At 44.0% G+C, this 21998-nt stretch overlaps 1 protein-coding gene and 2 non-coding genes across 7 annotated transcripts in view; all 3 read right to left on the bottom strand.

Moving 5' to 3' along the window:
• The window catches only part of TRIM55 (tripartite motif containing 55), a 74611-nt gene that overhangs the window by 33987 nt on the left and 18626 nt on the right, over nucleotides 1-21998 (bottom strand). For all 5 annotated transcript variants that reach the window (XR_005594196.1, XM_039525163.1, XM_039525164.1 and 2 more), the window contains 5 exons: nucleotides 17323-17423; nucleotides 15772-16400; nucleotides 14378-14550; nucleotides 6585-6750; nucleotides 4677-4772 (listed from right to left, as the gene is read on the bottom strand). Coding sequence is in view for 4 of the 5 variants with exons in the window: in XM_039525163.1 (XP_039381097.1) it covers nucleotides 4677-4772; nucleotides 6585-6750; nucleotides 14378-14550; nucleotides 15772-15939 (603 nt within the window). In the remaining variant the exon portion in view is untranslated. The remainder of the gene's footprint in view (nucleotides 1-4676; nucleotides 4773-6584; nucleotides 6751-14377; nucleotides 14551-15771; nucleotides 16401-17322; nucleotides 17424-21998) is intronic.
• TRNAA-AGC lies at nucleotides 20426-20498 on the bottom strand. The gene has a single exon. It is a non-coding gene; the product is annotated as a tRNA-Ala (tRNA).
• On the bottom strand, nucleotides 21654-21743 carry TRNAY-GUA. Its single transcript is given in 2 exon segments — nucleotides 21654-21689; nucleotides 21707-21743. It is a non-coding gene; the product is annotated as a tRNA-Tyr (tRNA).

The following is a 21998-nucleotide window of genomic DNA, read 5'->3' as shown; positions in this document are numbered from 1 at the left end:
CTAGGAGTAGCGACTGAACGAACTCCCCATGAAGATTTCGGGCCACTATGTTGCTGCCATCTTTCAAATGAGACATAAAACTTAGCTCCTGATCCCTTGTGATAGTTAAAGATCCCACATGACTTTTTGCAGTAGTTAGGGGTTTATGACAGATGTGCCAAAATCAAATAAACAGTTGTTGAGTACCATTGCGTTTTCCCTTCCTCCTTTTCAGTCACTTTCCCCTTCCCCTTTTACTTTCTTTACAGTTACCCCCGCATTCTTTTTCCTACCTAGATCTCTTCTTCCTCTTGTTCCACCCTTGTCCTCCATTTCAGATTGTCTACAACTATGTTCCCTGAACCTTAAAGTAGGTCATTTGCTAGTGGACGTAGCATCAAGCATCATTCCACAACAGGGGTGTATTACACATTCTTCATATCACTATGGGTTGGGGAATTGGATGACCTAAGAGGTCCTTCTCTCTCTCTCTCTCTATATATATATAATCTGGTATTTTATTACATTAAAATTTGCAATCAGCATCTACTACAGAGGTCATCAGTAGTAAACTCTGTATGTCCAGGTTGCAAAACAGTCTCCATTATGCCTTGTTTTCCAAAATATTCACATTTTGTGTTGAAATTTTTCATATTTAATCTGTGTGAATAGTTATTGTTTTTTGGTTTTTTTAAGTCTGACCAAACCACCTCAGTTTTTGAGTTATAAGTAAAAAAAAAAAAAAAAGACACTCTCTAATTGTAAAAAATTTCACCAAACTTTTTAAAAAACAGCTACAGCAAAAAGAGCTACAAGATGAGACCTGGAACACTCATCATTGAGTACTGGTGCCATTGCTTGCTTTGAAAAATATTGGCTCGATTGACCAAAATTCTAAGCATTTGAAAATTGTATACTATGGTAAGCATCATAACTATACAAATATAGACAGGATTATGGAAATTCCTACTTTATTTTATTATTTGACTCTCACATTTTATAGTCCTAGATAGTTGTTTCTTTGTTCATTATGGTTTACCATTATATAGATTTTTATACTTCATTGTGGCTCTCAGTAGAATATGTGAAATTATGTTACTTTTTGGTTAGTTTGTTGTAATTTGAATATATATTGGCCTGTTTTTTTAAACCTTTGCATAGAAACTATAGCTAAATTTAGAACTGTGGGCTTACTGTTTACAAGAGCTAAAAGCAACCTGACCACATACTTTCTGTATTGCTCACTCTAAAGCAGTGTAAGTAGTGCAATGTGTCAATTTAAGTAGAGGAGAGGAAAAACCAGCAAGCCTGATTCTGGGGTGTCTTGGTTCCACCTTTTCATCTGAGCCTTCAAGGTCAAACTGATGTCAAATTCAAATGAAGGTCATGTGATGGCAGGAAGTATGATTTGTCTGCAATATGAAGTGGAAGCACTATGTAAAGTTGTAATCTCTGTTTTCTGTAATCTCTGATTTTACGGATGCAAAGCCTATTAAGGTGTGTGAAGGTAGACGGGCTCTGCACTTCTTGTTCTATCAATCTCAGTTTCTGATTTGTAGTTCAAAAGGTGGGTTCTACATATGAGTGAATGACTCTGAGAAAGCTAATTCCAGATATTGCTGTATTTATTTATGTATTTTTAATGGAGTGTTCTCTGTAAACTTCAGTTTAGATGTTTGAAGTCTTGCTTTTGGATTAACTAGTCAAATCTGAAGGGAAAGAAACCGAAGCTTTTGTACTATTTTAATTTCGACACTGAACTTACTTGAAAGGCTCATTTCTGTCTGCAAACTCCCGATAGCAGCCAATTTCATCCTTGCAATGCAAAAGCTTCTTGACTACAAAGTTTTTTGACTTTGCTGCTTACACCCTCTCTCATTTCCGAGGGTTAACGGTTTTATATTCTTTGAACCAAATTCTGGACATTATCTGTTCTTCCTTACTCTGGTTGCACAGGGAAATAGGTGCCCCTGGCAATTGTGCAGTGGACTGTGGAATTAATTTTTCTTGCCAGTTAGAACCTATAAATATTGTCTTTAAATGTTATTTACTGCACTTGCTATTTATTTCTCCTATTTTGAGGGATCAGGAGGTTTTTAATTTTTTTCCCTTCTTCTGGTGTGTGATTGGTTCACTGGCAAGAAAACCAAACTGGCAAGGGTCTGACCTTAAAGTGACTCTCCATGGCCCGTCAAACTGTGTTGCTCCCAAACTGACCAGAATAATGATCTTTATTTGCTGTATTGATACAAACATCTTGGAAGAACTGCATGAAAAACACTTGTGCTAGCAAAATAATTAAATCCATCCCAGCTCTCTCAGAGCAAAAGCCATACCAAAAAAAGTGGTCTCCTTACAGTATAACTCATGAACAAGTAGTTTACTTTCAGTATACTTAAAGCAAGGTAAATAAATATACACACTCCTGAAATGTCTGGGGAGATAAACTACTGGTGAAAGTGTGGCTCTGTTCTCCTGTTGGCTTCAATGGATATGACGAGTCTGCAGATGAATACCAATCTCTTACACCCCAATCCAGGGAGATACTGTGTTCCTGATCCTATGTGCTGATTTCACTGAGAGATGATGGCACGCAACACTTTCCAGGATTGGACCCTAACGTCTCAGTCATGATCCTATGCTACTAAGTTAAAGCAAAAATGTCACTATTTCAGTTTACAAAGACACCCTTCTGTCTAATACAATACACAAATGTAATTAGGAGTTACCATGCATGAGTTTCTTTTCCCTTTCACATCAACCATATTGAAGTCTCTAATCTGCCAGAGTCAATGGGCTTTTGCTAAGACTATCCTTTTTGCAGTACCCTAACAGTGAATCTAACCATTGTTCTGTGACCAAATATGTGCTCTTTCCCACCTACACGTGCTCGACCTCTGCCTGCCCTTTGGCTCACACAACAGAAGAAGGCAGCTCTCCATGAGTTGAAAGATGGTACTCAAAGAGCAGTTATCAGTGGTTCACTGCCAAACTGGGGATGTACCTAGTGAGTCCCACAGGGATCAGTCCTGAGTCTGGTACTACTCGGGATTTTCACTGATGACTTGGATAATGGAGGATGATATGCCTATACAATTTTCAGATGACACCAAACTGGGAGGGGTTGCAAGACAAGATTAGAATTCAAAATGACTTTAACAAAGTTGAAGAACTGGCCTGAAATCCACAAGATGAAATTCAATAAAGACAAGTGAAAAGTACTACACTTGGGAAGTAAAAAACAAATGCACAACTAGAAAATGGGGAATAACTGGTTAGGTGGTAGTACTGCTGAAAAGGATCAGAGGGTTATAGTGAATGACAGATTGAATATGAGTCAACAATGATGCAGCTGCAAAAAAGCCTAATATAATTCTAGGCTGCATCCAATTCTGGGCACCGCACTTTAGGAAAGAGGTAGACAAATTGAAGAGAGTCCAGAGGGGAGCAACAAAAATTATAAAAGGTTTAGAAAACCAGACCTATGAGGAAAGGTTAAAAAACTGGGCATGTTGGTCTTGAGAAAAGAAGATGGAGGGAGGACCTGATAACAGTCTTCAAATATGTAAAGAGCTGTTAAAGAGGACTGTGATCAACTGTTCTCCATGTCCACTGAAGGTAGTGCACCCCACATTCACCACTGTAATATGATTATGGTATGATTATGACATAATTATGTGGCATCATGTACAAAGTATGCCTTGTGAGGTATCATTCTAAAAATCTTAATCTGACAAACATTAATATCTCGTTAGATTGTATGTGCTATCAAGTTATAAAGTTTTGCTATGTACATGTTACTGAAAGATGACGTGAAGTTGAAAACACCCACAGCTAGCATTTCAGGTACAACAATGAAGAATCTAGACAGTGCTGATAGCCCATCAACAAAGACAATAAACGATAGAAGAACTCAGCCTGCCTGGGAATGCTTCAGACAGCCTATGGATAATGGCTGCTATGACTCAGCAAGGCATGCATGGGCATGTGACCAGACCACGTGACACTGAATTCCATTTTGGTACCTGTATTTCCACAATCTAGGCTGGGAACTTAGCTTAAAACAAAGGGTTCCTGCAATATGGAGAGACTATATAAAGTGGGGAGTGACATCATTACTGACCTTCACTCCCCCACAACTCAGCACCTGAAAGAATCTCCGGAAGACAAAGGACTTGGAATGGAGGAGGGGAATCCAAGATGCAAGGCAGATGTAGCTTGTGCCTTAAGAATCTGCAAGCCTGATTGTATCATCAGTCAGGGTGAGAAATTGCTAATTCAAACCCCATCTATCTAGTATATTATGCTTAGCTTGCATTTTTGTTTATTTGCTAGGTAGTCTGCTTTGATCTATTTCCTGTCACTTATAATCACTTAAAATCTATCTTTCTGTAGTTAATAAACTTGTTTTATGTTAACCAGTGCATAACGGGAGACAGCTGCAAATTAAGGGAATAGTTTGTGAGATTGCTGCAGGATGTGAGGAAATCATGAGAAGCTTAAAAAAAATTCCTGCAAGTGTGAAACTCAATACAGTATCAGACTTGGCAGCTTTGGTGTAATATATACAGTCATTTGGAAAAATAATTTGGGAACTTGGAAGAAGCAAATTATATAAATGCATGAAAATCATCATTAACAGCCAGATATGTTCCTGCATTTCACATTCAACACATAATTCAAGTCGCATTACTTACCTCTACTGTCCTGCAGGTCTCCTCCAGCTGACCTACTATTCCTTGCACTCTGTCATTACTGCCCACAAGCACTGCAATGCCATCACTGAGTTCAGACTAAACAGGAGTAGGAGAATGAGCATATGCAGAGTTAATAATATGCACTGTCTGCAGTTTTACTTTATATGTTTTCTTCTCATGCGCTTTTCACAAAATAGCACATTAACCTGAGATGCAAAGACAGTGGATGAGTGGGCTACACAAGGGTATATAATTGCTCAGAACTACAGCTGATTGAAAAAATTGAATTTCCATCCTATAGGAAATTCTGGTATTTTGACATTTTGTTTCCATCCTGAGCTAGAATGAAAATTTTAAACTTTTCCTGGAATGAAAATTTCTAAAAAATTGTGAGACACCTAGAAAGCCTCTAAAAATGCACCAGAAAAAATGTACAGGCATATCCATTTGTACATGCACAAAGTACCTTTTGAGCAGGCAATGTGGGTAATTAGGTACAAAAATTTGGTTTTGCAGCAGAATCAGGCAAGATATTCACAGTGAATAAATTATTCATTAATTTAGCTCATTTTTCTGTTCCTGAGTTATCTGTGAATAAATTATAATTTGTATGAATTTGTTAACTGGCCAAGCTTGCATGGCCTTACACTCAACTTGCTAGCATTTGGCTGTAACATGATAATTTCTGAATGCCACACCCAATCCATTCCAAATGTCTGGGAATATGTGAGGAATCAGTGGGCAGGAACCCCATTGATTATGGTGAAAACCAGAAAAAACAAAAACAAAAACAAAACAAAGAGGGAAATGGGGGATAGATGGAGCCCCTGGCATCCAGTTGGCAGAGCTACCACGTTCAACCATCTCTGTCATTGTTGGTTGATGGCAGCCATACATCCCTCCTAACACAACACCCTCATCTTAGCTCTGCCCATCCTCCCAACGAAGTTTATAAAGGTTGACACACTGAATGAGAAAAAAGAAAGAAGGATGGTGCAAGGCAAGGGAGAAATGGAGAGGCATGAAGGAAGGAGGAATGGTGTCCCACACAGAGCCCCTGGAATGAGGGGAAAGACAGAACCCCTGGGGTGTGTGTGCTGGGGGGGGGAAGAACGGATGGAGGACCCTGGTATGGGGGAAATGGGAGAGCATACAGAACTGCTGGCATGGGGTAAATGGGGGACCCAGGAATGTGAGGGCACACAGAGCTGCTTCTCTCGTGTAGATATCCCAGTGAGTCAGTCTTTAAATGAATACTGTACTAAAAATAAATAACCAAGTTTTTTACTAGTGACAGTAATGGCAGAGGATACGGGGCACACAATGAGCTGCCAGCTATTTAACATTCCTAGCAGAAGAGGGGTTCCCCCCTAAAGATCCCTATTTAAACAGAAACAAGAGAAGCATCCAATGTAAAATTATTAGAAATGAGTGGGGTTGCTCTCTCCCTCACTTCTGCTGGCAATCCTGCCTGTGCTCATGGTCTAAAAGGACTGAAAACAGTGTCTGAGAAATGTAAAGGGAGATCAGCATAAAAATCACGTCTGTCTGAAAGTATTTCCTTACTATTATTACAGCTAATATGTATGTAATAAGTGAAAGCAATTAGACAGGAAAAATATAATTTTTCCTCAATTTCTTGTAAAATATTTCACTCTGTAGAGTCAGTTTCTCTGGTGATTTGTCTGGGTCTTTCACATGGCAAGACAGGAGAAAACAGCTTAAAAAAAACAAACCCAAAAACCAACACCACAGAAATATGGATTGTAAAACCACAAAATTGGCAGGGCAGCTGAGGGGAAGATTTTGCACTTTGAACTTTCTTTTTTTTAACTGACTAGATTTCATGTAGACAGTGTCCCTTTAAATTGAGTGGGTCATTATGATTAGAAGCAAAAATATATTTACCTTTTGTCGCTGGTAAACGTTTTTGAGAGGAGCAACCTGGCAGTCTTTATGGGCACCAAAAACTTTGCACATTGAACATGTGGGTATTTCACAGTTTAAACAATAGATATTAATTTTCTCATCCTCATGCTCTTCACACATTGGCTGCTCAGATTTTCTTTCAGGTCTGTGAAAGTTATCATTAAACACATTAAAATAGTCCAGGGGTCGGCAACCTTTCAGACGTGGTGTGCCAAGTCTTTATTTATTCACTCTAATTTACGGTTTTGTGTGCCGGTAATACATTTTAACGTTTTTAGAAGGTCTCTCTCTATAAGTCTATAAACTATTGTTTATGTAAAGTAAACAAGTTTTTTTAAGTGTTTAAGAAGCTTCATTTAAAATTAAATTAAAATGCAGATCTTATCAGTTTAGTGCAGTGGTTCTTAACCTGGGGTGCAGTGAGCCCCGGCCATGGAGGAGCTGGCGCAGTGCAGGGGGGCAGCAGCCCTGCAAAGGCAGCGGCGGCGCTAGCAGGGAGCAGCTGCGCCCCCCACCCCTCCTGCCCAGGCTGTGGCCCAGCACCCCCCCAGGGGCTCCTGCAGGCTGCACTGGATGTATGCGGGGGCCAGCCCCCATGCGTCCGCCGGCTCCCCCATGACCTAGGGTTACCATATTTCAACAATGAAAAAAGAGGGGAGAGCCCTGCCCTAGCCCTGCCCCCATCCATTCCCTCCCACTTCCCACCCCAATTGCCCCAGTCAGAACCCCCAACCCCCTCCCTGCTCCTTGTCCCCTGACTGCCCCCTCCTGGGACCCCTGCCCCTAACTGCTCCCAAAACCCCACCCCCTACCTAAGCCTCCCTGTTCCTTGTTCCCTGACTGCCCCCTCCTGAGACACCCCCCCACCCTAACTGCCCCCCTAGGACCCTACCCCCTACCTGTCCCCTGACTGCCCCAACCCTTATCCACACCCCTGCCCCCAGACAGACCGCCAGGACTCTCATGCCCCATCCAACCACTCCCCACCCCCTGACAGGACCCCCAGAACTCCCAACCCATCCAACCCTCCCACTGCTCCCTGACTGCCCCCCAAGACTCCCCTTACCATGCCCATGCCAGTCAGACGCTGGCTCCACATGGAGGCAAAACTCCACGTGGAGTGCTGAGGTGGTTGGAGGCAGGGAGCTACGGGAGGGGCAGCAGCAGCTCACACTTCTGGGAGCCGCCGAACCCGAGCGCAGTGAGGGGGGAGCCAGGGGGTGCGCCTGCCTGGGCTGTGGCCCAGTGCCCCCCCCCCAGGTGGGCTCCTGCAGCGGATGCATACGGCAGTGGTCCCCGTGCGCCCCCTGGGTGCCCCCTTGCCATGCTTGGGGTCTGTGGCTCCCGGGAGTGTGAGCTGCCGCCCCTCCTGCAGCAGGCTCAGGGCCCCATGCCCTGGTGGCTCACACTCCCAGGAGCTGCAGAACCCGAGTGCGGTGAGAGGGGAGCTGGGGGGTGCGCCTGCCGCCAGTCTGGGATCCTGGCCACTGGTCCCGCTCAGCCTCTGCCGGCTTGGGGTTCCGTTCACTCAGCCAGCCACGCACTGAGCAGGGCCGGCGGCCGGGACCCTGGCTGGCAGCCGCGTGCCAGGCAAAAATCGGCTCACGTGCCAAAAGTGGCACACGTGCTGTACGTTGCCGACCCCTGAAATAGTCACTTGCTTTACTGAGCTTGATAACACCACCTGTGTCCTTCAACACAAAACAAAGGGATAAAAACAATACCTGAGGTTTCAGTCCATAACCACAAAATAGTTTAAACCAGCCAACCTGCCAATAAACAAGTGCAGGTACTTGTAATCTTTTCTGATACTATATGGCAAGCTGGGAAGCCTGGCTTCATTGTACGGCTCTTATTCAGGAAGGTGCTTGAGTACGTAAACCCATTGAAGTCAGTGAGAGACTACTCATGCACTTAAGTTAGGCATGTTGTTTAACATCTCTCTGAATCAGCACCTACATGCTTGAGGTCTTCAGGGCTCAGTCATACAAAGAGTTGAGCAATCTGGCCTTGATCTGGTAAAACACTTAAGCAGGGTCTTAATTTTACACAAGTAGTCCCATAGGTGTCAAGGGAATGTCATATACTTCAAATTAAGTCCCTGTTACAAATTAAAGAATTTAAAGACACTGTGCTTGGCACCATGCAAGACTGAGACCTTGGGCCCTGTCCATACTTGCCTGGGAACCAAATTAAAGAATCATGTTTGGAACTGCATTTAAAATGAGCTTAGCTGAACAAGTTTCTAACATGGACTTTGTGGAGTAGTTAACACCGCTATACTAGCCACTGAGGATAGAGGTTACATAAAAAATGCCCCTTGTTTACAGGAGGGCTACATAGGCTACATAGGCTACAACACAATTTTTAATATCATTTTAGCATGGCTTACCTCAGCCACACTAGCCAATCTGTCTGCATAAGGAATCAGTTTAGTTGGAACCATATTTAAACTATTTCTTTAATTTGAGTCCTGATCAAGTGTAAATGGGGTCTCTGTTTAACATATTCCATATTCCCAATGCTTCCCTTATAGAAAGTCCTATAGAATTTAACAGAGGTGAAGACAATTGCGCCACAGAAATTTAATAGTTTCTATAAACTACTCTAAAAACCTATAGAACTGAACAAAGAATGAGTTAGTTTTCATACTTTTAAACCATTGTACAGAATTCTGTGGTAGGGAAACAACTGTTCATAACATTCTATTAGATGCTTCAAAAACTAATAAAAAGATTATCATTTCTATTCAATGATATAAGACTCTTCCATACAGATTAGTACAGTGGGGATAACTACTCCTTTTCATGAATACCAGGCATGAATACCATTTCTCTTTTGCGCTACTTGAAAGGGAAATCAAGACAAATGAAATTAAAAAGTTTGAAAAAAAGAGCTGAAAAGAAAATATTTTCTGCTTCCATGTTTTTAATTTCATGTGGTTTTGAAACAAAAGTTATGGAGTCTGTTCGTACAGTAAGCAAAATCTATGCTCTGCAATATAACAGGATACACAGTAATAATGAGATGAAGTAACAAGATTTCTATAAATATTCTATATTATTAGGATCAATTTTCTACCAGGCAGTTGCATAACACATACATTGTAAAGGATGCTTTAAATTGTGTACAGATGATTCCAAAACACCCAACTCCCTATGCATACCGTGGGGCAGCAGCAGGAGTTTCTGCACACCTGGGTGGAAGGACAGCAAACATCGAAATGGCAAGACAACTGAAATGCCTGCACTTCCTGAAAATATTTGCAAGACTAGAAACCATCAGCATGTTATCTGTCATTGAAATCATGACCAATAACATGTGACTCAGACAAGAAGGGTCAAAAAGGTAAAGGTATCAAGTAGACCCAGCGATGACCTGAGGGACCCTCTGTCAGAAGTAGCCAATCATAAGGAGTTCAAAGAAACCAAGGCAGAAATCTCTGGACCAATGAGGCCTTCAAAACTTGCATAGAAAACTGGAAACAAACTGATATACTGTTAATTTACAAGCCTCTTCCCTGCAAAAGAAGAGAGACTTTTATCAGAGACCCTTGGGCCATATTCTGATCTCTTTTATACCAGCATAAATCTGAAGTCACTCCACTGACTTCAAAGTAGATCATCTGGATTTACATTGGTGTAACAGAAGGCAGATTCTCCTGAAATGAAAATTTAAATACTAGTCAGTAGGAAAATGTTAGCACAGTTTTAGTAGTAAAAGATTAATCATAAACCTATTGAAGAAGCTGTTGGTAGCTAAACTGATCTAGCATCTAGGGTTATGAGAGACAGACGGGTATTATATACTCCACTGACTTCCATTAGAGTGCCTGTGCAGATGGCTTGTAGACCCTAAAACTGCAACTCAGAGAGAATCCACAAATAGTATTGAAGCTCCTGATCTGACTTGGGATGCATCTTGGCTCCCACACTCCTGGAGCCCCTGAATAGAGCCTCTTTACTGTTGCTTTGCACATGGATAGGATTTGTCCCTTAAAGCAGAGAGCGCTTTGCATCATTGATGTGTTGGGTTTATGGAACAAAAAAGCAAAACAAAAACTAAAAACAAAGCTAATGCATGAGAAGATGAACTGTTTAATTAAGTGTAATAATCAATTAGCAAATATGCAGTTAGTATAATTAGGGCCAGAAGTGGAGCTATGTTGATTTACATGAGTTGAGGATATGGACCATTGTGTACTCATTTTATATTTTCATGTCACTGTCATTCAAAGGAAAAATTGATTGAGCCTGATAAAGAATGGTTGTTCTAATAAATGCCGCCTTATAGTATGTGTAAGCTTTCTGGGCCAGATTCTGCTCTCCATTACACCAGTGCAAATCTAAAGGTTAAAAAAAATACTTACTTGTATAAAGGTTTACAGGAATGGGTACTTCATTACCAAAATAGAGGAGGAACTGTTTAGTCATGAGCGACTGTCTCAGGATTTATACAATGCCAAAAAGCTTCAGTTGAAATGTTCTACTGAAATTCAAACTCCCATACTATGCAGCGTTTTACCTGGTAACAATGCCAGTCATTTCATTTAGTACTGAAAAAGTAACATTCACCTCCATAAAGGCCAGACTGTGCCTGCAAGGCAGTGGCCCCATGTTGGGGGCTTTGCAGCGCCATCACACCCCGGCGAGCACTGACTGAGCCTGCCAGGAACACAGTCCCTTAGGATGCTCCCCTCTGTGCACCCAGCCAGCTCCACCTGGCTTGTTTGGAGTGCAGCTGGGAGCCATGGGCCCCTCTCCTTGCAGCCACCTTTGGGGTGACATCCCCCAAAGGACAGTAGGTGGGAGGTTCCCATGGTCAAGAAAGCTCAGGGATTGCAATGGTGAAGAGGGGCACTGGGAAAGGATATGAAGAAGGCTCTTGGCATTCTCCTCCTGTGCAAGGGCCTGGCAAAACCTAGCCTTTAATTTGGGAAGTAATGAGACAAAGAAGGTGTTATATTACAGAGTCTTATAAAGAAAGTGGAGTAGTTACTGTAGATCACTCAGTAAGGTAGAAGATATGGAGGAAAGGTAATAGGCCTAATTTGCCCCCATTTTTTGGGACGGTAATGCCATTGATTTCAATGGGGTGACACCAGCATAGAATAAGGCAATGTGACTCCTGGCAACATACTCATGATGGCTTTAGAAAAGTTAGGGTGAGGGAGATAAGCAGCTGAGGCAGACAACGTGTCAAATAGCTTAGATAATGCCGTGATGCATTACTGTTGCCAGGATAGCCTTGATAATTAGTGCAACTCTAAGGACATAAGTGAAGGTTAAAAATACCTTCATATATTAAAAATAATCCTTCCAGAGAAATAACAGAGACAACATACATTTAGATGCATATTTTTGTTCTCTTCTTCAATTCAGTTTATTACATTTTATATTTGTGAAGTTAAAAAAAAAAAAAAGAATCACCAAATCTCTTATGATCTTTTACCTATTTTTACTGCAATGGCTGCAGAATAAAGCCACGGACTCATGGGAAAAAAGAGTAATGTCCATAGTATTAAAGTTAACCTCACACTGTATAGAAAAATGCAAAAAGAACTTAAAGACCCACATATGATCAGCTTGTTCTGTTGCCTGCTACAGTCAGTGAGGTAGCTTTGCTGATTCATTTCCTCTGTGATTTCCCCTGCTAACTATTTGTATATCACTGACACATTCAGGGACAGAGATTCATGAGAATAGCTGAGCTCTGCTCAGTGTACCACTCGAGGGGGAAGGGAAAAGACAGCTCCCAGTCAACTTTGTGCTCCCCAGCTTTTTAGTCTGGGGCAGTTCCATGGGGCCATCCCACAGCCAAGGATAGCCAGTGCTCCAGCCACACACTCCTCTCTCTACCCATGCTTCAACATGGGGTTGTGATCAGGGGTGGCTCCAGGCCCCAGCACGCCAAGCGCGTGCCTGGGGCGGCATGCCGCGGGGGGCGCTCTGCTGGTTGCCGTGAGGGTGGCAGGCAGGTTGCCTTCGGCGGCATGCCTGCGGAGGGTCCCCTGGTCCCACGGCTTCGGCGGACCTCCCGCAGGCATGCCACCAAATCCATGGGACCGGGGACCTCCCGCAGGCAAGCCGCCGAAGGCAGCCTGCCTGCCGTGCTTGGGGCAGCAAAATACCTAGAGTCGCCCCTGGTTGCGATGAAGGACAGCGTAGAGGAGCTTGCACCAATTGAAGCACATCTTTACATCAGGGGTATTTTCTAGGAGCCAGATCTAGCCAGTTTATGGCTCCTTTGCTACACTGGAGTAGTGCAAAAGGGGTGGAGTGGGGCTGTGAATTGGGAATGCAGCGTTCCATTATGCCTGGTAGCCATAGCCTTGCATGCCCAATTCACAGCCCCACACTTTGACAGTGCAGCCTATGTTCAGAGTTAACGGTGTGTGTTCGGAGAAGAGGATGCAAGACCATGACCCTGCCTCCTCCTCTGCCTTCCTGCATTATTTGGTGTTGTTAGATTTGCTAGCCAGGAGCAGTTTTTGTGCAGAAGGGAATACAACAACTGCAACTGGGTCTCCTTACCCTTCCTCCCCTTGTACACCACCACAGGGCCAGGCACAGTTTGATACATAAAGTAAATATTTGACAAAGTTTCCACTAACTCAGTGGATATGTGCTATTCTTTGTGGTTGATTTGTGATTTTCTACTGAAACTGTCTTACATGGTCTCATTGACAAAAAGGTTTGTAAGATGGTAATTAATGAGGGAAAACAATCAACCAGCCTGCCTCTAAATGGCATCATTCAGCATGAAACCAATGCTGCAAACAGCCCCTCACTCACACTGAAGTCTGCTTGAGTTGATAAGGATTCCTGGCTTGAGCAAGACTCTAGGACTGGGTTTGCTATTTAGATTTTCTTCTCTGTGATTTAAACGGAAGTATGATCAGTGACGTGTGAGCACCTTTCCTGCTTATCACTCGGTAAGAAAGAAAATGGTAATGTTCTACTGATGGCTCAGCTATGCATCCAGTACTTGTGACTTAGTGTTAATCTTACTTTTTAGGGTTAACTCATGCTTCTCCTCCAGGATTTTGGTTTTCCTTTGCACAGATACACTGTGTTGTCATGAACTGTTATTTTTGGCCTTTTCATTCTCTTCTGTACTGAAAGTGGGGCCTAAATAAGACTTGATTTCATGAGTTCACATCCCAAGCTTACAGGAGTGTTTTTTAAAAATATCGATGATTCAGTATTCTGAGGCAGGATGGCTTCTCAGTATAATTCAGATATATTTGTTCTCACTCTATTTGTCCCTCAGGGCTTGCTAACAAGTGCTGGCACCTTTTAAAGACAGGAATACATGGACTGAAAACAAACTGTGGGCCATGCAAGTTTTGAAAAATTTTTAAGACTGAGTAAATGGGTGAGACCCTTCTTTCCTTACTCATGTGACTAACCCAATTGACTTCAAGGACTCTGCTTGCATGACTAAGGATCATGCATGTGAATAAGGACTGCAGAATCAGACTCCATATATGGGAAGCAAAAAATCAGCACCTATTTTAACATTGCATTCTGTCAAGTGATGTAGAATAATAAGTGAGGGCTGATTTCATTCCATAGTAAAGACAGAGGCACTTATGATATCATTCCAGTCTCTCAGTACAGTAAACCTCCACCAGCTCCAAAAGATAAAATAAAACAAACTGTACTAACAACTCACAAAGCAAAGGAAAAAAAGGTAGACTACGACAATGTCATAAGCTGCATCATCTTGTATGGTAAATATTATTTTAAGGATACAAATTAGTATGTTACCTGGTGGACTCCTGCTTGTATATGTCAATGATATTTTCCACTAATAGGTTCCTTTGAAGTCCATACACACCATGTCTGTCCAGAACCACTTCATGTCTGCAGGAGGGACAGCGAAATCGACCACCTGATGCCATAGTGGTGCCTCCTCTGGTTGGCAGATATGGGTTAGAGGCCTGTTCTTGCCAAGCAGTAAAATTACAGGTGAATAAGGCCATGTCTAACTGTTTTTTAACACTGGGGTTATTCTAATAATGGCCTTAATTTTCACAAAACAAGGCACATATCAGGCCACCTATTTCAGATCTAACCAAAAGCCCACTGAAGTCAGTGAAAACACTCTCAGGACTCCAACGATCTTTGGATCAGGCCCTTAAAGCAGGACTCTCGATTGATCTAAAAATCCCCAGATGAAAGTTATGGCCCAATATCACTTCACTTAGCACCTGCCAGCTAATAATATTGCAACAACCAGTGCTAGAGATAAACATACCATTCTATAGTGAAATTAAATACTTTTAAACATTTTTCAGGGCTGCACAGAGATTTGGGGGCGGAGGGGCTGGGCAAAATCTGAAAGTGAAGCCCCTCCCCCATCCATCCTAAAAAATTATTATGGAGCCAAAAGAGTTTAAGGAGGTGCAGTGAGACGGTACCATAGAAGGCCCAGGCTTGTTGGAGGGTCTGCCCTGCATGCAGCCAGGGGGCTGCTCCAAATCCCACCTCTCCCTGAGCTCTGCAGCAGTATCTCTGATCTTGTTCCTACTTCGGGCTCCAGGCCTGGTGGATTCCCTTGAGCCCCATGCAATGAGCCCAGTGGCAGTGGTATCTGGACCTTGCCAGGCTGGGCAAGTTGCTCCCCGCACTGTCAATGGCAGGCACCAAACCTGAGTGGCACTGACACCCAGGGCACCAGGTGACAATGCTCTCGCTCAGATTTGTCCCGGCCACCACTCCATCATTTTGGGAGCCAGGGTCAAACTGCCCCATTTACCCTCCCCTCAACCCCAGGTGGCCCTGCCTCTGATAGATCTTCCTGGTTCTAAATACTTGAAATTAAAAATTCAGTCTGAATAAAAATAAATGCAAAAAATAGGTCAAAATGTAAAAGACAAGGGGGCAGATCCTCTGCTGATATAAGTTGCCTCTATATATGGATACCATACATGTAAACACCATATGACAACTCACAGCAGCAGAGGATCTTCCCCCACAGATCTCCAGGCGGAGAGAGACAAACAGAGATGTTTCCTGTCTAAGTAGCTTCTATTTATGCCATTTTAAAAAACTTGCAAATTCTTAACAGCAAATAAACTGATCGTGTAAATTCTCCCTTCCCTTTTGCCTTGGGGAAATGATATTTATACCTGCAAATCTTCATACTGAAATAAACCTACCTGGAAAATATCGCTGGCACATTTTCTACACAGGTTATGCTGACAGGGAAGGATGACCACAGGTTTAGTAAACATCTCTAAGCAGATGGGGCAAATAAGTTGTTTCTCCAGGTTATCCATGGTTTGCTGCTCTTTGGAAAAGGACTTGTAATTCAGAGAAGTGCTCATCTCCTAGCTGTTCCAAGGTGCATATGTCCAGAATAAAAGGGTACTGTCGATCAGTTTCCGGGTTAGTTTCCTTGAAATAATTCCACGGCTTGTGTGATCAAATGTCCTTTGAATTTCTTTCACTGGAGGACATTGTTAAAACAAAGAGCTGAAGGGAGCGGGAGCCGTTTTTAGCAGCACAACGTCACAAGTTGCCATTCTAACTTGTCCATATATGCAAGTGACACAAGGACAGATTCAGACAGGTGATGGATTACAGAGATGAGAGATCAACATTCCTGTCTCAGAGAGAGGAGGAGGCGGAGGAAGGGGAGAGGAGTTGACAGTTGTCACTGACACATGGCAGCACTCACCCCTTGGAGAAGCACAAGTGTTAACTGCACAGCGAATGTAATCTAGTTCACTCTTATCTCTGCACCACAGTGGAAATTATAGGGCCCTGAATAACCTGATGTCACTTTCTGGGGAAGCAAAAGAATATTATCAGGAATAGTATTGTAACAACCATTGTTTAATTACTGTATGTAATAAATACAATTTTAATAAACTGAAAAGTTACTACAACTTTAATAAACTGCAATAATTTGACTTTAAAGTATTAGTAAACTCAAAGTCTGAATTTCAGTAGTGCTGAGTACTCACAAATCTGATGGAAGTCAATAAGAGCTGTGGATCAGTTCCTAAATAATTAGGCCCTAGAAGTGTAATAACTTTAAACAACTAATACAAAAATTCTCCTGAGTTTATAATTGCTTGAACTTCCTTAGGTAACTAGAACTTAATTTAGAGTGACTATTTGGTCCATTCATTCCATAGCAATTAAAGAATTCCAGTTCCTGATTAAAAGCACAAAAGATATATGAAGAGATTTCATTTTTACTAGCAGATAGGTGATAATTGTGCATGTTTTCCATATCCATAGTATAATCCAAATATATTTAAGCTTTGGACACTGCTGTGTTTATATCTGTTTATTAGACACATGGATCCTTCAAAACTTGGCACTTGTTCTAGAGTTATTTTTAAAATGACAATTTCCCAGATAATTTCTGGCATGTGATGCCTGATCTTAGGGCAAAGCCATCTGTGCTTCTATTTGCCAGTAATTTATCACACAACTGTACAAACAATACATATTCCATCTCCAAATTTAAGACCAATCCCCACACATACTGTAAGGAATTGCACTGTCTGCTTACATACTGTACATGCAATTAACATATTATCTTCAGTGTTATTTGACTATAAGAATAATTAGAGGAATACAGAATAATTGATCAGTAAAGTACCTTATAGATGGCCTTGTTGTTTACAATAGTTAATGTTCATGAAGTGTTTTGAATAGGAAAAATGCTATACATGTGCTAAGTGCTATTAACAAACCTGGTGTTCTCTGGGACAAGATGGACCTAAATTCAGTAGCAAGGCATCTAGCTTTCATGCAACACCAATGCAGTAGTGGTCTGGAAACTATGCAGCAGATTCTGGTGAATTAAAAAAAAATGGAGGTTTTTGCTGACATACATATGAAAATAAGTAATACACTTTGTATGCAAAGTAAGTTAATGATGTTAAATTCCATTTATTTTAGTCTGCTGTTGATTTTCAAGGTAAAGTCAATGGGGCCAGGATTTCACCCAAAATGTATAAATATATGAGATCTTGTCTACACAAGAAAATTGCACCAGTTTGATGAAATCAGTTTCAGATCACACCTTTAATGAAACCGGTGCAACTTTCTTGTGCAGACAAAGCCTTAAAAGTTGTCAGGGGGAAGTTGTTTTGGCAGCTGAATTGGGGACAGCTGGGAGTTTTGGCACCAGGCACAGGATGGTGGAGAGGGAAGTTTCTGGCAATAGAGAAGAGATGCATCTCTTTCCCTCCCCTCCGTGGGCAGAGTCAGAGATGACTGTTAGTGTCTATGAAAGGTTGAACTCCTCATTCCCTCTCCCCCAGCCCTCAACCAGCTTGTCCCTTTTGCATCCCTCCCTTCCACTGCAGGCAACCTTTAAACTTGGTAGAGAAAGGGAAGAAATGGAGCTTTTGCTTTACTCAAATGACTAGGCATGTATTTCTAGTCTATGAAGTAAAGCAGAAGATGATGATCTTCTGAGACAAAAGCTAAATAATACAAGTATTGATGTACTAAAATGTTTGTACATAACTGCACAGAAACAAGCAAGCCAAACTGGAAGGGCTACTAAATGATGGAGACTATGGGCTGGTCTACACTGGGGGGGGGGGGGGATCGATCTAAGATATGCAACTTGACTAGAGTAGCTGAAGTCGAAGTATCTTAGATCGATTTACCTCTTGTCCTCACGGAGCGGGATTGACGTCCACAGCTCCCCCTGTCGACTCCACTACCGCCATTTGCACTGGTGGAGTTCAGGAGTCGACAGGAGTGCTTTCGGGGATCAATATATCACGTCTAGATGAGACGCGATATATCGATCTCCGAGAAATCGATCACTACCCACCGATACGGGGGGTAGTCTAGACGTACCCTATGATGCAGTGGGCATAACTGGAATTTGGTGGAATGTCATATGACAAAGTTTCTCCTCTACTTTGGTGGGTCCTGCGCTTATTTTGGATTTGTTCGCCTCAGAGATCTTCCCCTCTCGTGAAACCCACAGTCCGGGTCAACTCCTCCTGTGTCTGATCAGGAGTTGGGAGGTTTGGGGGGAACCGGGCCCGCCCTCTACTCCGGGTTCCAGCCCAGGGCCCTGTGGATTGCAGCTGTCTATAGTGCCATCTGTAACAGCTGCATGACAGCTACAACTCCCTGGGCTACTTCCCCATGGCCTCCTCCAAACACCTTCTTTATCGTCACCACAGGACCTTCCTCCTGGTGTCTGATAACGCTTGTATTCCTTAGTCCTCCAGCAGCACACCCTCACTCTCAGCTCCTTGAGCCTCTTGCTCCCAGCTCCTCACATGCGCACCACAAATGGAAGTGAGCTCCCTTTTCAACCCAGGTGCCCTGATTAGCCTCCCTTAATTGAGTCTAGCAGCTTCTTGATTGGCTGCAGGTGTTCTAATCAGCCTGTCTGCCTTAATTGTTTCCAGAAAGTTCCTGATTGTTCTGGAAACTTCCCTGTTACCTACCTTACCCAGGGAAAGGGGACCTACTTAACCTGGGGCTAATATATCTGCCTTCTATCACTGTCCTATAGCCACCTGGTCTGACCCTGTCACAGTCAGTATAGATGGGTATAATCTCTAAGCAGCCAAGACTGAGAGGGAAAACAAGGTGTTCTCTGTAGAAACATTTATGCTGCCAATAAGCTGCAGAAGAGAGTGGGGGTGGAATTATTTTAGTAGAAACTCACTGATGAGGCAGAAGTGGCTCACAGGAGCCTCTTCTTAATAGGCCTTTGATGGTAAGGTGGCAAGAAGTAAGGGCTCTACTTCCACAGCAGGAGTTTGAGGGAACTTACGATGCCACCCTAAACACATTTTAGGTGAAATAAATAAGTTACTTTTAAAATGTAGCCCAAAAGAACCATCTAGCTAACCCTCCTTTAAATCTGCAGGCTGGCCCTGTGTGCAATGGTCTGATAACGGTGGACAGGAGTCAGTTACATTGTAGCAGAGAGGAGATGGCAAAAAACTGTTTCACAAGCCCACCCACATATACTAAGGCCAGATCTACTTGTTACAATGTTCTGCCTTCTAAGTCTGGGACTACACACTTGGTAGCCTTCGCACTGCATGTGTGCCTGCTAATGAAGTGGTTGTAGCAGATGATGCTCATCAGAGGCTTCCCCGCACCCAGCCCTTGAAAGGAATAAGCGACACACACCTAACCCTTCATCCTCACGCCTGCCCCGGGGGCTGGGTAGCCGCTTCGTCTACCCTCAATTCACCCAACGGGAAGCCCGCATACATATACCGCTCAAAGGCTCCCTAACAGGCACGGCACAAAGACAACGCCGCGAGGGAAGAACGGAACGCCAGGCGGCGCGACGCTAGCCCTGCCTGCTAGCCGGGATGCCGCCTCCTCCCGCTGACCCACGAGGGGCCCGCCATTGTCACAAGCACGCGCACCACACCGCTGGGACCCCAGCCCTGATTCCCACCCGGAATAGGAACGATGGCGCAACGGGAAAAGGGTCCCATGCTGGAGCCTCCTGCCTGGCTCCAAAGGGGCCTTTAAAACCACCACCACATTTTCTCAGGCCATTTCCCTTCCCCTTCCCCAATAATTGACCAATTCCCTCTCCTACCCTTTCACACCCTCCCAGTCCCACGCCTACCTCGGGAAAAACAAAACACAAAGAGGCTCACAAAAGGAAAGAACTCAGACGCACACTCTCCCGAAAGAGAAGCTGACCCTTGTGCTCCCTCAGGACAAAAGGCTTACCGCAAAGCCAAGAGCCGACCGGCATGCTCCTTTCCGCGCACACATAAATGCTGTATCTGGGGGCAAGCGGGTGAGGGTGAAAAAAGAAAGAAGCGATGGGAGCAAAGAGCAGCCACTTGGAGAATGCAGGCATCGATCCTGCTACCTCTCGCATGCTAAGCGAGCGCTCTACCATTTGAGCTAATTCCCCACACCTGGGGGAGGCAGCCTCCCGCCTCTGACACGCCCAGTCAACTCGGCGCAAACCCCATCCAGACAACTCTTCACACCGCAAAACAAGTTACCTTTACGCTTGCACAGCACCTTGGAAAGGACCTCCACTCAACAAGGACACGGGACAGAGCAAACTACGCTGCTCCCCTTTCTTGCCTTTCAACAAAATACACCTTTCCAGAGACCATCCCCGAGAAACTCACACACGTCCCCCCCCCCCCCCCGGCCTTGCACACCCACCCATACCTAACGCCTCCGGTCATGACAACAAGAAGCGCAAAAACTGCAAAGGAAAGGGGACGAGTTGCCTCCCTGCCCGCCTTGTCGGCGCACAGCTCGACGACAGCAAAACTTCAGATTAGCTACGGGCAGCCCGGCAGCTCCTTGCCAGAAATTCCCCCAGATCGGGCTCGGAGCAATTCTCCGCCAGAAGCCTTTCACACGCTATGTGCAATCACGGTTGCCCAAAGAAATCCCAGCTCTACAAATGGGATGGACAAAAGCCCCAAACCGAAAGAAATGCAACCGCTCCCTACTCACACTACTCCATCAACTGAGCTCTATGACGCTCAGGAAAGATGGACAAAGAGAGAGCGAACTACTGAAACGCACACATTGCTACAACGTTGAGCGTAATAGCCCACCGTCAACAGCGCACACAAAAGGTTGAGCCTGAAGGACAAGGGACTCTCAGCCGCTAAAGGGCCTTTCCTTTTCCCCCTACGTTCCTCTCCTCCCTGCCACCAGAATCTAGGTGTCGCCCCACCCCCACCGCCCGGCACCTCTCTCCCAAGCAAAAAAACACCGAAGACAGCTTGGGGACATAGCTACGGCCGGTCTCTTTTAGGACAAAGGCGCCCCGCTACCAGGGGGAGAAATGGCACTTCTGAAGTCTGAGATCCATAGCTAGATGTCCACGCTGTGAGTGCGGGAGGGCGAAGAAAAAGGAACTCTGCCTACAGAGGCCTAAACTGTGGCCTAGGTACTTGGAAGCGGGTGTGGTAGATGAAAGAAGTGGCAAATGGTGCTTTACATGCAGCAGATTTCCAGCGGCCAGTCTCGCCCAAATGGAGAAAAAGTCGGCAGTGGGAGCTGTAGAGAAAAGCAGGTAACAAAGACAAGGAAAGCCAAGTCCTTCGAGCTGGAGTCAAACCAGCGACCTAAGGATTCCCTGACAAAGTAAGCCTACAGTCCTGCGCTCTACCAACTGAGCTATCGAAGGAAGCGAGGCACAAATGGCCCCCAGGACTCAAGGCGTCAGGCACAAGTGCCACTGGCACTAACTGCTCATCAGAGGCTTCCCCGCACCCAGCCCTTGAAAGGAATAAGCGACACACACCTAACCCTTCATCCTCACGCCTGCCCCGGGGGCTGGGTAGCCGCCTCGTCTACCCTCAATTCACCCAACGGGAAGCCCGCACACATATACCGCTCAAAGGCTCCCTAACAGGCACGGCACGAAGACAACGCCGCGAGG

Source organism: Mauremys reevesii, linkage group 2, assembly GCF_016161935.1.
Source record: "Mauremys reevesii isolate NIE-2019 linkage group 2, ASM1616193v1, whole genome shotgun sequence".
Lineage (NCBI taxonomy): Eukaryota > Metazoa > Chordata > Testudines > Geoemydidae > Mauremys > Mauremys reevesii.
The sequence above is the reverse complement of the archived record's forward strand: the minus strand, read 5'-3'. Positions and strand labels throughout refer to the sequence as shown.